Below are 15,955 nucleotides of genomic sequence, written 5' to 3'. Positions count from 1 at the left end.
TATCGCTTTCCGACCTGGGGAAATGTTAGCCTGCTTGCCTTATCCGGTGGGGTGGTATCATTCAAAAAGCTTAAACAATGCAAAGCACATTGTGACTAATGATGTATAGCAACCAATAATCTGGTTGATCACAGGATTAGGAAATGAAATAATAAATAAGAAGCAATGTCAAAAAAGACTTGTCTGTTCACCTCATGGCCTCAATGGACAAAATGGAAAGGTGATAACAAATGAAGGAGAATGTATAAATGAAAAATACATAACTTGAGATTGAAACTGGTAAGTGACATTTTATTCTCTGCTATAAAATACAACGATTGCCAAACATGAAATAAAATAACATAACAGGCTACAACACAGATGTGTGAGAGAACTTCACAGTTAGGCTGGACTGTTGATCTTGTAGACATAGTTGACGTTCTGTTGGTGGTGTGGAGGTGCCATGGCCCAGTGAATAGGGCATCGGACTCGCAGTTGTAGGATCGTGGTTTTGATTCCCAGACTGGGCGTTGTGTTTATTGAGCCAGTCTCTGCAAGGGATATATATAACTATATATATGTATATATGTGTATATATGTGCGCACACACACACACACACACACACACACATACATCATCATCATCATTTATTTAGTGTCCGTTGACCATGCTGGCATGGCTTGGACAGTTTGACATGGGCTGGCAAGTTGGAAGGCTTCACCAGACTCCAGTCTGATTTGGCACAGGTTTCAACAGCTGGATGCCCTTCCTAATGCCAACAACTCTGAGACTGCAATGGGTGCTTTTACGTGCCACCAGAATGGGTGCAATTTGTGTGACACCAGTATCTGCCATGACTGCGATTTTGCTCGGCTTGATGGGTCTTCTTCTCAAGCATTACATAATACCAAAGGTCTCAGTCATTGCCTCTGTGAGGCCCAACACTCGAAAGGAGCTTTTCACGTGCCACTGGCATCAGCCACTTTTCTTCTGTAAGTCCCACCATGCAAAAGGTGCTTTTTATGTGCCACTGGCACAGGTGCCAATTATGTGACACCAGCATCAGCCACGACTATGATTTCACATGGCTTGACATGTCTTCTCAAGCCATAATTCAATGTCCAGTTTTCCATGCTTGCATGAGTCAAGTGTACTTCATGGAGACAGATTTTCTACAGTTGGATGCCTTTCCTGTCACCAACAGTCATCTGTTTCCCATTAGATAATATTTCCCCATTCACAAGGCTCTAGGTGCCATGAAGTGGGATTAAACCAGAAACCATGTGGTCGGAAAGCAAACTTCAAATATATAGTTATATACATCACATGATCAACCAGGCTCTCAGATGAAGTTAAACATCACTGGTCACAATGCGGTTTGCTTTGCTTTACTTTTTGAATGACGCCACCCCACTGGCTGGGCAAGCAGGTTAACATCTGTGCCTATAACATGTACATACAGAGAAAAAGGAGAATCATTTGTCTGATAGAAATAGTTGGTGTGAAAAACAGAAGAGGAAAATACATGAAAGTTGTGGTTTATTGTGTAGGAAATTTAATTTGTCATTGTGAAACTTTCCCGTTAGTTATTTCGATCTCTTCCTCAAGGAAAGAAGAAAAAGAAAAATGTTGTTATGTAAAGTCATTTTACTAATATTTTGTAATCCAGTCCTTGATCTGGTTTAGATCAGACAGGTTGAGATGGTTGCTGGACATGTTATATTGATTTCTGTCTCGCTTATGCGTAAGACTACTACTATTACTACTACTTCTGCTGCTACTACTACTACTACTACTACTACCACTACCACTACTACAATCACCACCACCACTACTACTACTACTACTACCCCTTCCTCCTCTTTCTCCTCCTCCTCCTACTACAATGAATACTACTACAACCACCACCACCACCATTCCTCCTCCTCCTCCTCCTCCTCCTCCTCCTCCTCCTACTACTACTACTACTACTACTTATTGAAAGCTTTCCGCCTTCAATAATAATAATAATAATAATAATAATAATAATAATCTTTTCTACTAATGGCACAAGTCCTGAGATTTGGGGAGAGGGGACTAGTCGATTACATCGACCCCAGTGTTTTACTGGTACTTAATTTGTCGACCCCCAAAAGGATGAAAGGTTAAGTCGACTTTGGTGGAATTTGAACTCAGAACGAAGCAGTAAACAAAATACCGCTAAGCATTTTGCCCAGCATGCTAACGATTCTGCCAGCTCACTGCCTTAGTCCTCCTCCTCCTCCTACTACTACTACTAATAATAATAATAACAATGATAATTGTTTCAAATTTTGCCACAAGGGCAGTTATTTTTGGGGAGGAGATGAGTCGATTACATCGACCCGCCAGTGTTCAACTGGTATATTTTATCGATCCCCAAAATAATAATAATAATAATAATCCTTTTTACTACAGGTACAATAATAATAATATTCATAGCAGTAACAATAATAAAAATAAAATTTCTAGCACAGGTATAAGTCCACAAATTATGTGGGGGTATTTAATTGATAAGTGCCCCCCCCCCCCCCTCCACCAATGAAAAGCTTAGTATACATTTTAATAATCATCATTGGAGATTAAAATCAAAATTAATTACAACAGAATTGGACTCAGAAAAAGTCGCAAAGAGATGTAAATCTTTGAAGGTATTTTGTGTTAATTGATTAATTAATTAATTAATTAACAATAGAAAATAAGAAACAAAAAATATAAATAAAATAAAGAGTAAGATAATTAAGAAAAATACCAAAAAAAAAAATGTTACTGTCGTATGTGGTTGTCCAGATTTACAAAGGAAAGAATTATATTAATCCCTTTATGCAAGCTTATTCAATAGAAAGAGAAGATAAATAGCACGTGATGATGATGATGATGATGATGAGGAGGAGGAGGAGGACGAAGAGGGTGGTGGTGGCTGTAGTAGTGATCGCATCCACCACGGCCACCTTCATCTTCATCATCATTAGCATGATCATCATCACCATCATCATCATCATCACTATCGTCATTATTTACCATCACCATCATTGTCATCATAATCATCTTTCCTCCTCCTTTTCTTCCTCATGATCTTTCTTATCGCCATCATCATCATCATCATCATCATCACCATCAGCATTGTCATCACTCTGTTCATCATTCTCATCCTCATCACAATCACCACCATCATTCACGTAACCTTTGCCATCCTTGTCATCACTCCATCATCATCATCATCATCATCATCATTGTTGACATCGTCATCACCATCACAATCATTATCATCACCATCACAATCATTATTGTCATCATCATCATCATCATTGTTGACATCGTCATCACCATCACAATCATTATCATCACCATCACAATCATTATTGTCATCATCATCATCATGTTCTCTGAAAGCAACAACATTGCGGACAGACACGGAGCGGTGTATAGGTATGTGTATGAGTGTGGGTGGGGCAAGGTTATTAAAATTAAAATGGTGCTGAATGCTCATGCCTTCCTACTTAATTACTAATCTGCAGCAGCACCACCACCACCACCACCACCACCACATCTTCCATCACTGTCACCATCAGCAACAGCAGCAGTACATCAATGATATTAATCAAGAGGCTAAAAGATTTAGTTTTTCAATCATCATCATCATAATTGTCATCATCACAATCACCATCGTCATCATCATCGTTATCACAATCATCATCGTCATCATCATTATCATCACAATCGTCATCATCATCATTGTCATCACAATTGTCATCAGCATCGTCATCACTATCGTCGTCATCATTGTCATCACTATCGTCGTCATCATCGTCATCACTATCGTCGTCATCATCGTCATCACTATCGTCGTCATCATCGTCATCACTATCGTCGTCATCATCGTCATCACTATCGTCATCATCGTTGTCATCACAATCGTCATCATCGTCATCACAATCATCATCGTCATCATCAATATCATCACAATCGTCATCATCATCATCGTCATCACAATCATCATCACCATCACCATCGTCATCATCGTCATCACTATCGTCGTCATCATCGTCATCACTATCGTCATCATCGTTGTCATCACAATCGTCATCACAATCATCATCGTCATCATCAATATCATCACAATCGTCATCATCATTGTCATCACAATCATCATCATCATTGTCAACACCACCATCACCATTGTCATCATGATTTAATGTCCATGTTCCATGCTGACATAGGTGGGAGAGTTTAACAGGATCCAGTGGATCCAAGGGACTGTATCATACTCCAGTTTTCTGCTTTAGCATGGTTTCTACAGCAGGATGCGCTCCCTAACACCGACTACTTTACACTATATACTCGATGTCTTTTTTCATGGCACCAATACTGGTAAGGTAAAGGTTACCTTCTTGATCCATGCAGATTCATAAGGGCCAGTTCCCCAGATTCTATGGCATATAAATTCCCTCCTTGGATGGGACACAGGTCCTGTTGCAGGGTTACTTATTTTTGCCCATCCACTTGACGGGAGCAACATGAAATAAAGTGTTTTGCTCAAGAACAACCTTCCTGCCCAGTCCCGGAATCGAAACCACAATTTTACAATCATGAGTCCAACACCCTAACCACTAAGCCATGGGCCTCCACTATCAACACTAGTAGGGTCACCATGCTGCTTAGAAGACTGCGGACCCTGAAGAAGGTAGCTTTATGTTGAGAGATGAGTAGTTAGTGTCTGAAAGAAGGGGTCAGAGTAGGATGTGTTTCTTGTTGTAGTTGTGCCACTTCGCTATTCACAGGGCATTTGTGAATGGTGATGGGGCATTTGTGTGGACCCTCATTGTATGAGGTGAGTGGGGATAGAACCAGGAGTACCACTGTTCTACAACCAGTGTTGGTGTGTTTACATCCCCATAACTTAGTGGTTCAGCAGAAAAGACCAATAGAATAAGTATCTGGTTAAAAAAAAAACATATTGGGGCTGATTCATTTGACTAAAGATTCTGTGAGGCGGTGCCCCAGCATGGCCGCAGTCTAATGACTGAAACAAAAGATAAAAGGGGCAAGATAGGCAGGATGGGAGGAGAAACAGGCAGGTGTAGTGCATGGGGAGAGTAGGAGGCTTGGTAATGGAGAAGGTGAGGTGATTTACTGGCTCAAGCAAATGTAATATGATGACTAAGTGTACATCCAATATATAGACTATTACGTTGCGGATGAGATCCAATCAGATTGGAACCCAGCATCCTTTAGCTGAACAAACCACATGTTCTTGCACGAGGTTTTATCAGCAAAATTTTTATTTTCATAAACATAATTAAACCGCAGTGATCATGACGACATATTTTTAAGATAATTTCTGCTGTTTTTTTATGTTTTTATCTTTCTTTTTTATACCTTAAAATAGACTAATAAAAGCTTCTTTTTGAAACTAGTTAATCTATAAATCAAACAGAGATTAAGATTATCTGCAAAAGGATTATATTCTTTCATTGGTTTAAAACTATTTCGTAACATGGTTTTTTTTTTTAATCCCCCCATAAACAAACAGCAGTTGGTTACTGTGATAGTAGTATGTGTCCTTCGCTTGTCTGTTATGAATAATATTGAATGTATTGTTGTATAATGTGACTCTCTCTCTCTCCCACTTTAAATATTTGTGTGTGTATACACACATACATACATACACACACAAGCACACACAATTTTAATTTTCTACATCGCAGATGTGAGGAAACACTTAGAAATTGAGATTTTAGTCTTAAAAATCTTCAGCTTTGTGGATACGAGACCTTTGGTAACTCTGTCCAAAATTAAATTTATTCAGTTCTATATTTAAGAGATGAGGAATTATAACACAACGTTTCGGCTGATATATCCTCCAGCCTTCATCAGGTGTCTTGGAGAAATTTGAACCTGGGTTCTCATTCCCAAAGTATTTTTCGATGTTATTATAATTATTATTATTCAGATCATTGCTTGGAATCGAACTCAGAATCTTGGGGTTAGTAGCCTGCACTCTTAACCACTATGCCATATGCCCATGGGTATGAGAACCCAGGTTGGAAATTTCCCCAAGACACCTGATGAAGGCTGGAGGGTATATCAGCCGAAACATTATGTTAACAACAAATAATGTAAATAATGTACTAAAATGTAAATAATGTACTAAAATTATTGTTGTAATAATTACTGCTCTTTTCTTTAGAGTATGCTTTTTTTTCTGATATATGTTTTATTAATTAACTATATCTATGTATATATCATCATCATCATTGTTTAACGCCTGTTTTCCATGCTGGCATGGGTTGGATGGTTTGATTGAGGTCTGGAGATTGCACGATTGCACCAGGCTCCAGTCTGATCTGGCAAGGTTTCTACAGCTGGATGCCCCTCCTGATGCCAACCACTCCGAAAGTGTAGTGGGTGCTTTTTATGTGTCACTGGCATCAGGGGCCAGTCAAGTGGGCCTGGCAATGATCACGTTTGGATAGTGCTTTCTGTGTACCACCAGCATGGGACCAGTCAGGCGGCTCTGGCATCAATCACGTATATATATATATATATATATATATATATATATATATATATATATATATATAATTTTTATTTAAAATACAGAGATGCCTGTAATAGGACATCTAACCCGCTAGAAATAGCAGCAAGACTACATACCACAAAAAGTAGGGATAATTTCGAAAGGGAATGAAAAATAAAAACATTTACCAATCTATATTCTGTACCATGGTTTCAAGTTAATTTCAAGTCAATCTATATTCTGTACCCTTGCTAGACCACTGGTGGTAAATAAAATTTCTAAAATTTTTTTGCTACCCTGTATTTTATTAATATATATATATATATATATATATATATATAAAAAAAAATGGAACAAAAACGCAATAGAGGACATTAAAACATTCAGACAGATAGACAATACAAAGGCAGAGAAGAGAAACCACAATTAGAAGGACAGGCTAAAAAAGACGGGTCATTTGTGGCTTTCAGTCAAGTTCCAGAAGTCACGACCATTTCGGGCAGTTACACTTGAGATGGTTCGACATGGTTGCCCCCCAAAAAGTCTGAGGTAAAAGCATTAGACCCCTTTGTAAGAAAGCTAGCGAATGTGTACAGCAACAAAGATAAAAAATGGAGAACATGGTACACAATTACAAATACAAACAAGAAATAACAACAGGTGTCTTTCGACAGATAATGAATCAAATTGAGCTGGCGTGTGTGAAATGAAAGCCTAAAGGCAGGAACAGGAAATGGTCACATTTATATATTGTTTGCTCAAAGTACATCTGCATATATTTTAGTATTCCAAATCTGTATGTAGACATTATATTTGTGTGAAGTATGGAAAATACTAGAAAATATTTCCTAGAAAGTAACAATACCAAAAGTGGAGATTGGAAAATATTTAGTATTGTTCATTCACAATATGGTGAAGAAATAAGAGCAAAAAATTCTTTTATTCTTTTACTTGTTTCAGTCATATGACTTTAGCCATGCTGGAGCACCTCCTTAAAGGGTCTTAATCGAACAATTTGATCCCTGGGGCATTATTCTTTGTAAGCCTAGGACTTATTCTATCAGTCTTTTTTGCTGAACCACTATGTTACGGGGACATAAACACGCCAACATCGGTTGTCAAGTGATGGCTGAGGAACAAACCAACACACACACACACACACACACACACACACACACACACACACACACACACACACACATATATAATGAAGGGTGCTACAGGAAGTACCAGCATGCTAAAATAGCAGTCAGAACTACTCAAAAGCACATGTTTTCGCATTTACATAAAGATAAAGTCCAGGGAACAGGCAAAATCACTAAGACCCCCTACCGATGACTAAAAAAAAAATCGAAAATTCAAAAATCAGACACACTTGTATCACAGTGATCTCAAACTTTGAGAAAATATCAGTTAATATACCCTCAACATGTCTGAAGAGATACTAAGATACTAACATGACAATGTGTGTGTGTGTTGTGTGTGGTAAAAAGATACGAAGTGATATTTTCACGGTTCGAAATTATTGTGATACAGGTATGTCTGACTTTTCAATTTACAATTTTTTCTTTTTTTTTGTCATTGGTATGGTGTCTACACACACACACACACACACACACACACACACACAGAGAAACAGACACGCACACATACACACACAAACACACTCACACACAACGGGCTTCTTTCAGTTTCCATCTACCAAATCCACTCACAAGGCTTTGGTTGGTCCGAGGCTATAGTAGAAGTCACTTGCTCGAGTAGAAGACACTTGGCCAAGGTGCCATGCAGTGGGACTGAACCCAGAGCTGTGTGGTTGGTAAGCGAGCTACTTACCGCACAGCCATTCCTATGTTTATTTTTCATGCATGCTAAGCCACTGATATCATTGTAAACAATAATATCCTCATATATATTTACACACACACACATATATATATGACAGGCTTCTTTCAGTTTCCGTCTATCAAATCCACTCACAAGGCTTTGGTTGGCTAGAGGCTATAGTAGAAGTCACTTGCCCAAGATGCCATGCAGTGGGACTGAACCTGGAGCCACGTGGTTGGGAAGGAAGCTTCCCACCATACAGCCACGCCTGTATGTCAATATTTAAAAGTATTGTTTACAAAAGGTAGAATTTCTTTTTTATAGCTGCATAGCCTGTAGGTCTGTATTTGTGTACCTGTATTTCATTGCTAGGTAACCTGACGGTGTGTGTGTGTGTATGAGAGAGAGAGAGCAAGAGAGAGAGAGAGAGAGAGAGCAAGAGAGAGAGAGAGAGAGAGAGAGGGATAAAGCAATAACTTGCAAGTACGGTACTTCACGACCATTTTAGTTTAATGACATTTTTGTCTAAATCTCCTTGTTATAAATCCAGTACAAGTTAGTGATTGGTAGCAGTGGTAGAGATGGTTATTAAGGATGGTGGCAGTAGTACTGGTGGTGTTAGAAATGGTGACAGAGCAGGTGGTAGTAATAGTGACAATAGTAGTAGTATTAGTAGTAGAAGTATAGGCAGTGTTTCTTAAAGTGCTGTGGACCAAAGCATTCTATGCTAAAGTGTTTTGAGTGCTTATTATAGCAGAGGGGGAGGTTTATTGCCTAGTGGTCAGGTGAGGGCATTATGCTCATGATCATGAGACCATGGTTTCAATTCTTGGACTGGGTGGTTTCGAAAATATAGTAAGATGATATTTTCACGGTTCAAGATTATTGGAAACGGTTTAAGGAGCTGTTACCCCTACAGGTGCTTTATATGTGGTACCAGCATGGGTGCTTTATATGTGGCACCAGCACGGGTGCTTTTTATGTGGCACCAGCATAGGTGCTTTATATGTGGCACCAGCATGGGTGCTTTATATGTGCCACCAGCATAGGTGTTTTATATGTGACACCAGCATAGGTGCTTTATATGTGCCACCAGCATGGGTGCTTTATATGTGCCACCAGCATAGGTGCTTTATATGTGCCACTAGCATGGGTGCTTTATATATGCGTCACCAGCATAGGTGCTATATATTTGGCACCAGCATGGGTGCTTTATATGTGGCACCAGCATGGGTGCTTTATATGTGCCACCAGCATGGGTGCTTTATATATGCCACCAGCACAGGTGCTATATATTTGGCACCAGCATGGGTGCTTTATATGTGCCACCAGCATGGGTGCTTTATATGTGCCACCAGCATGGGTGCTTTATATGTGCCACCAGCATGGGTGCTTTATATGTGCCACCAGCATGGGTGCTTTATATGTGCCACCAGCATGGGTGCTTTATATGTGCCACCAGCATGGGTGCTTTATATGCGCCACCAGCATGGGTGCTTTATATTTGGCACCAGCATAGGTGCTTTATATGTGGCACCAGCATGGGTGCTTTACATGTGCCACCAGCATGGGTGCTTTATATGTGCCACCAGCATAGGTGCTTTATATGTGCCACCAGCATAGGTGCTTTATATGTGCCACCAGCATGGGTGCTTTATATATGCCACCAGGATGGGTGCTTTATATGTGCCACCAGCATAGGTGCTTTATATGTGCCACCAGGATGGGTGCTTTATATGTGGCACCAGCACGGGTGCTTGAGTACCACTACATACAAGTTGTGTCATTCATTTCTAATCTTCCATGGAAACATGTCTGGCCTTTGAGCAATATTACCTTGCTTGGGGAAAGATGAGGGTTGGTGACAGGAAGGGCATCCAGCTTTGAAGAATCTGTTTCAGTAGACTCTGTCTGACTTATGGAAGCATGGAAAAGTGGATGTTAAAACAATGATGAGGGCAATGATGATGAAGTTAATAGTTTTTTTGTTTTTCAATCTCTTTCAGACAACAGCCGACCTAATTCAGGAGATGGCAGTCAGGATCAGCCGCTATCATTCAACCCTCAAATGAAAAACGTCCATGAAAATGACACAGAAAGTTCTATTGAAAAGGTAGGCATTCTCTTTACATTTTCTTTTTTTGTCTTGCCAGTGACATACACAGAATCTAGACTATTTTTGCCCTGTAGACATTTTTTTTTCTACAATATAGTAATCCCTTGTCTATCGCAGGTCTGTTACCTTTCCAAAATCCCTTACGATAGGTGAAAATCCATGGAGAGCAGTATTATTTTATTATTTTTATAATTTGTGTATATTTGTTTTATTATAAATGCAAAACAACACCACGGAGGAATCGATGTAAGTGTAAATAATAAACCAAGACCGGTGAACCACGATATGGCATGGGGTTACTGTATAAGGGCAGAAATGGGTGTGTGGTGAACAAGTTTGCTTCCCAACCACATGGTTTCAGGTTCAGTCCACATAAGTGGATGGACAAGGTGGAAAACAGGGTGTTAGTCAGAGGATGGCAGTTAAAGGGTCATTGATCATACTCTGAGAAGGGTGTATGGAACCCTGGAGTTAATGGAATGAGCAGAAGAAGAGCCATCAAGAACAACATAAAGATTGCTGAGAAAGCCCCTAGAATAGTGCTTTTCAGCTGCAGCTCCCTGGGACCCATGTGACCCTCAAGCATCCTTCTCATGGCCCTTGACAGTCTTCCTTCTATAAATATCACAAATTTTCTTTAATTGACTTGTAGGTGGCCCCCTACAAAAATAAAAGTTTTGAGTCTGGCTCAGATATTTAAAAAGCTGAGACGCATTGATCTAGATGGTTCTGGTTGAAAAGAGATGATTGGTGGGGGTCAGTAGAATGCTACTTGACCGTGGGCTTAGTCTTTGTCGACCTCAGTTGGGTCACCTGGATGAAGGTGTATGTTGTAAGAGCTGAAACATCCAGTGACTCCTGGATACAATGCTGATGATGTTTCCCAAGAATTGCATCTGTAGGTGCATGTTGAACTAACCATAAAAAATTTGGTCACGAAAGAATTAAACTGGAAAAAGCAGAGCTATCTACCTTTCTCATATGAAACGGACAATAGTTCTTATCAGATTTGAACTAAAAAATATCATCATCATCATCATCATCATCATTATTATTTTGATGTCGGTGAGCTGGTTGAGTTGTTAACACACCGGGCAAAATGGTATTTCACCTATCACTACGTTCCGAGTTCAAATTCTACTGAAGTCAACTTTGCTTTTCAGCCTTTTGAAGTTGATAAATTAAGTACCAGTGAAGCACTGGGGTCGATGTAATCGACTAGCCCCCTCCCTCCAAATTTGAGGCCATTTGCTTCCAATAGTAAGAATTATTATTATTATTTCAAAGGTAGTGAGCTGGCAGAGTCGTTAGCACACTGGGCGAAATGCTTAGTGGTATTTTGCCCATCGCTACATTTCGAGTTCAAATTCCGCTGAGGTCAACTTTGCCTTTCATCCTTTTGGGGCTGATAAATTAAGTACCAGTTGCATACTGGGGTCAATCTAATCGACTGGTCCCTTCCCTCCAAATTTGAGGCCTTGTGCCTACAGTAGAAAGGATTATTATTATTATTATTATTGATGATGATGATGATGATGATGATTATTTCAACATCTACTTTTCTATGTTTCTATGGGTTGGATGGTGTTTACTGAAGCAAATTCTCTATTGCTGGATGCCCTTCCTGTTGCCAACCCTCACCTGTTTCCAAGCAAAGTTATATTTCCCCAGAGCCTGACATGTTTTCACAGAAGATTGAAAACGAATGACACTGCTTGTATGACAATGGCACTCAATTACAACTATCACTCGATATCATAACTAAGACCCCCCCCCCACACACACACACATACACACGACAAGCTTCTTTCAGTTTCTGTCTGTCAAATCCACTCACAAAGCTTTAGTCACCCTGGTGGTGGTAGTACAAAGACACCCTCCCAAGGTGCTGGTGAGTAGGATTGATCTTGAAACCATGTGGTTGGGAAGAAAACTTCTTTAACCACACGACCACACCTGCACCTGTGCACTCAGTAACCCAGCACCTTCAGCTCAGAGCCATTGAACCTTCACACACAATACATAACAATGTCAGGTTAAGCCTCTTTACATTTGGTGACATTTAACAAGACTTGGCTTTCCAAGCCTAGACTTGTCATGTTTAAACTAAACTATCAAGTTATACCAATAACCATCAATGGTTCTGAAAGGGGTGGGGTGGGGTGGAAAATTTCTATATTAGTCCTGGGGAGAAAGGGATTGGTAGTGGTGGTGGTGGTCATGGCTGAAGAGTCCAACACATCCGTACAGTTTAAGTCTGTCTCCTATTGAAATACATGAAGCCTCTTTTTAACACTGGTTCATTTATCATTGATCTTGGATAACTCAATGTGCTTAATGGCTTATCAGGGATTGATCTGTGATAGAAGTAGTCAGTGATCAGTCAGATTCTGCCAATAACACTGTGCTTCAGACTGACCTCAATCCAATGACTGAAATAAATAGAAGAGTGTGTATCATGTATGTTTATAATAACCTGATTCTGTGGTGAGTAATCACTTGCATCTAATTATTTAATTAGTACAAGGAACTGAATTACTCTGGCTCCTCATATTACATGTATGTACATTAACCATGGGGTTGAGAGAGCATTGCATCACAGTCAGGGGACATTGGCAAAGTGTTGGTAAAAGAAAAAAGGGTCAATAGTTAAAAAAAAAATAGTTCAAGGTACAGGCTTGGCTGTGTGGTAAGAAGCTTGCTTTCCAACCACGTGGTTCTGGGTTCAGTCCCACTGCATGGCACCTTTGGCAAGTGTTTTCTACTATAGACTTGGGCTGACCAAACCCTTATGAGTTTATTAGGTTGACAGAAACTGAAAGAAGCCCATCCTATATTATATATGTGTGTGCGTGTGTCTGTGTTTGTTCCCCAACCATCACTTGACAACTGGTGTTGGTGTGTTTACATCCCTGTAATTTAGCAGTTCGGCAAAAGAGACCGATAGAATAAGTACCAGGCTTAAAAAAAAAAAAAACAAAAAAAAACAAGGAAGTACTGGAGTTGATTTGTTTAACTACAATTCTTCAAGTCAGTGCCCCAGCATGACCAGATACCTATAAATGAAACAAGTAAAGGGAAAACCCTGTGAAGGCATCATATATTGTGTGTTTATTCGGGACATTTAATTGTTGTCACTAACTGACAAAGCGATTATTACAGGGTTAACGACCAGAAGAGCAGAGTATTTCATCAGTTACCCCATACAGAATTCAAAACCTTACAAGAACAAAACATCCTTACTGATGCTGTGTAAAAATGGCCCCTTGTTAGTGCCATGTGAAAGGCATCTGTACTGATGCCACGTACAAAGCCCCCTGTACACTCTGTTAAGTGGTTGGTGTCGAGAAGGGCCTTCAGCTGTAGAAACCATGCCAAAGCGCATAATTGGAGCCTGGTGCCAACCCTCTGGCTTGCCAGATCCTTTCAAACCATCCAACCCATGCCACCATGGAAAACAGATGTTAAATGATGATGATGGTGATGATATTGATGATGAGGATGATTAGGGAAAGAGTGAGAGAGAGAGAAATGAGGGAGAGGCTGGGCAGAGTAAGTGATGGCCATTGCCTTGTTTTCATGCATATTCCACAAGGGTGAAATGTGTGTAGGGTAACTTTTATGGTGGAGGCGAAATGGCACAGTGGTTAGGGCAGCGGACTCGCAGTCATAGGATCACGGTTTCAATTCCCAGACCGGGCATTATGAGTGTTTAGTGAGCGAAAACACCTCAAGCTCCATGAGGCTCCGGCAGGGGATGGTGGCGCACCCTGCTGTACTCTTCTACCACAACTTTCTCTCACCCTTACTTCCTGTTTCTGTTGTGCCTGTAATTCAAAGGGCCAGCCTTGTCACACTGTGTCACGCTGAATATCCCCCGAGAACGGTACACGTGTCTGTGGAGTGCTCAGCCACTTGCACGTTAATTTCACGAGCAGGCTATTCCGTTGATCGGATCAACTGGAACCCTCGACGTCGTAAGTGACGGAGTGCCAACAACAACAACCTTTATGACATGCCCCTTTTTGAAGTACACTTTTTAATCTAATGGATTAGGAAAGCACACACTTATATGCGCTGACACATACATTCACATACATGCATATATACACATACATACCTACACATAAATGCACACATGCACATACATATATATATATACACACACATACACATATATACACTCACACACATGCATACACATACACATATAACCATACATACATCTACACATACACACACACATCCACACAATACCCTCACACACTTGCATACACACATTTGCACACATACACACACACTTGCACACACACACACACACACACACACACTCATACATGCATACGCACACATACGTACATATATATATATCCACACATATCCACACACACACACTCGCACACCCACACACTTGCACACACAAACACACACACACACACACATGCATACATACGTACAAGTACACATGATTTATTGGTTGCACTTTGCACTGAGGAGCAAGAAGTATTAAACTCCTATTGGCAAGGTCAGTCACAACATCAGATGAAGCAGAGGTGCTTATCTGAGATTATCCCACCTTCCGGTCTTATGAGGATTTAGTGGGGGAAGGGCGGGGGGAAGCAGGTGAGTGCTGCTATAGTTTAGAGCCATTTATATACATACAGTCAGCCTTCAAGCTGTATAGGATTCTATACATTCTATGGTGACAAAAAATATTCCAATTATATTGTAAGTGTTGCATAAAATTTTAATATTTTTTTTAACATTTATGCCTGTGTATGTGTTTGTGTGCACATGTGTGTGTGTGTGTGTGTGTGTGTGTACATATATATGTACAAATATGAGCATGTCTAGGTATGCAACTATATGCATGAGAATGCACACATAAAACAAAACATACAAATCTGCACATATACATACATGCATTCATACATACAAGCATACATACCCTGTTGTTGATGTTGAAATTCCAATGATGGATCCTTGGATCTAGGTTAGAAACCAGCTCTTTCTCTATTGGCAAGAAATCTTGAAATAAAACTGAACAATGACATACATACATACATATATACATAATACAAATATGTACATTTACATTTGACGGATATTTGTCCTCATCTTGTTTGTTGTTAACACAACGTTTCGGCTGATATACCCTCCAGCCTTCATCAGGTGTCATGGGGAAATTTCGAATGTGGGTTCTTATTCCAAAGGTATTTTTCGATGTTATTATTATTATTATTATTATTATTATTATTATTCAGGTTACTGCCTGGAATCAAACTCGGAATCTTGGGGTTAGTAGCCTACGCTCTTAACCACTACACCATATGCCCGTAGTGATTAAGAGCGTGGGCTACTAACCCCAAGATTCCGAGTTCAATTCCAAGCAGTGACCTGAATAATAATAATAATACTAATAATGATGAAAATAATAACACCGAAAAAATACCTTAGGAACAAGAATCCAGGTTTAAAATTTCTCCAAGACACC

At 39.8% G+C, this 15,955-nt stretch overlaps 1 protein-coding gene across 2 annotated transcripts in view; it reads left to right on the top strand.

The window, feature by feature from the left end:
* Positions 1-15,955, top strand: part of LOC106873093 (uncharacterized) — a 170,831-nt gene that overhangs the window by 121,166 nt on the left and 33,710 nt on the right. For both annotated transcript variants that reach the window (XM_089354379.1, XM_089354378.1), the window contains exon 5: positions 10,352-10,458. In XM_089354379.1, the coding sequence (XP_089210505.1) occupies positions 10,352-10,458 (107 nt within the window). The remainder of the gene's footprint in view (positions 1-10,351; positions 10,459-15,955) is intronic.

The sequence above is a fragment of the Octopus bimaculoides genome, chromosome 6 (genome assembly GCF_046866305.1).
Source record: "Octopus bimaculoides isolate indiv1 chromosome 6, ASM4686630v1, whole genome shotgun sequence".
Taxonomy (NCBI): Eukaryota; Metazoa; Mollusca; class Cephalopoda; order Octopoda; family Octopodidae; genus Octopus; species Octopus bimaculoides.
This window is presented reverse-complemented; position numbering and strand designations above follow the sequence as displayed.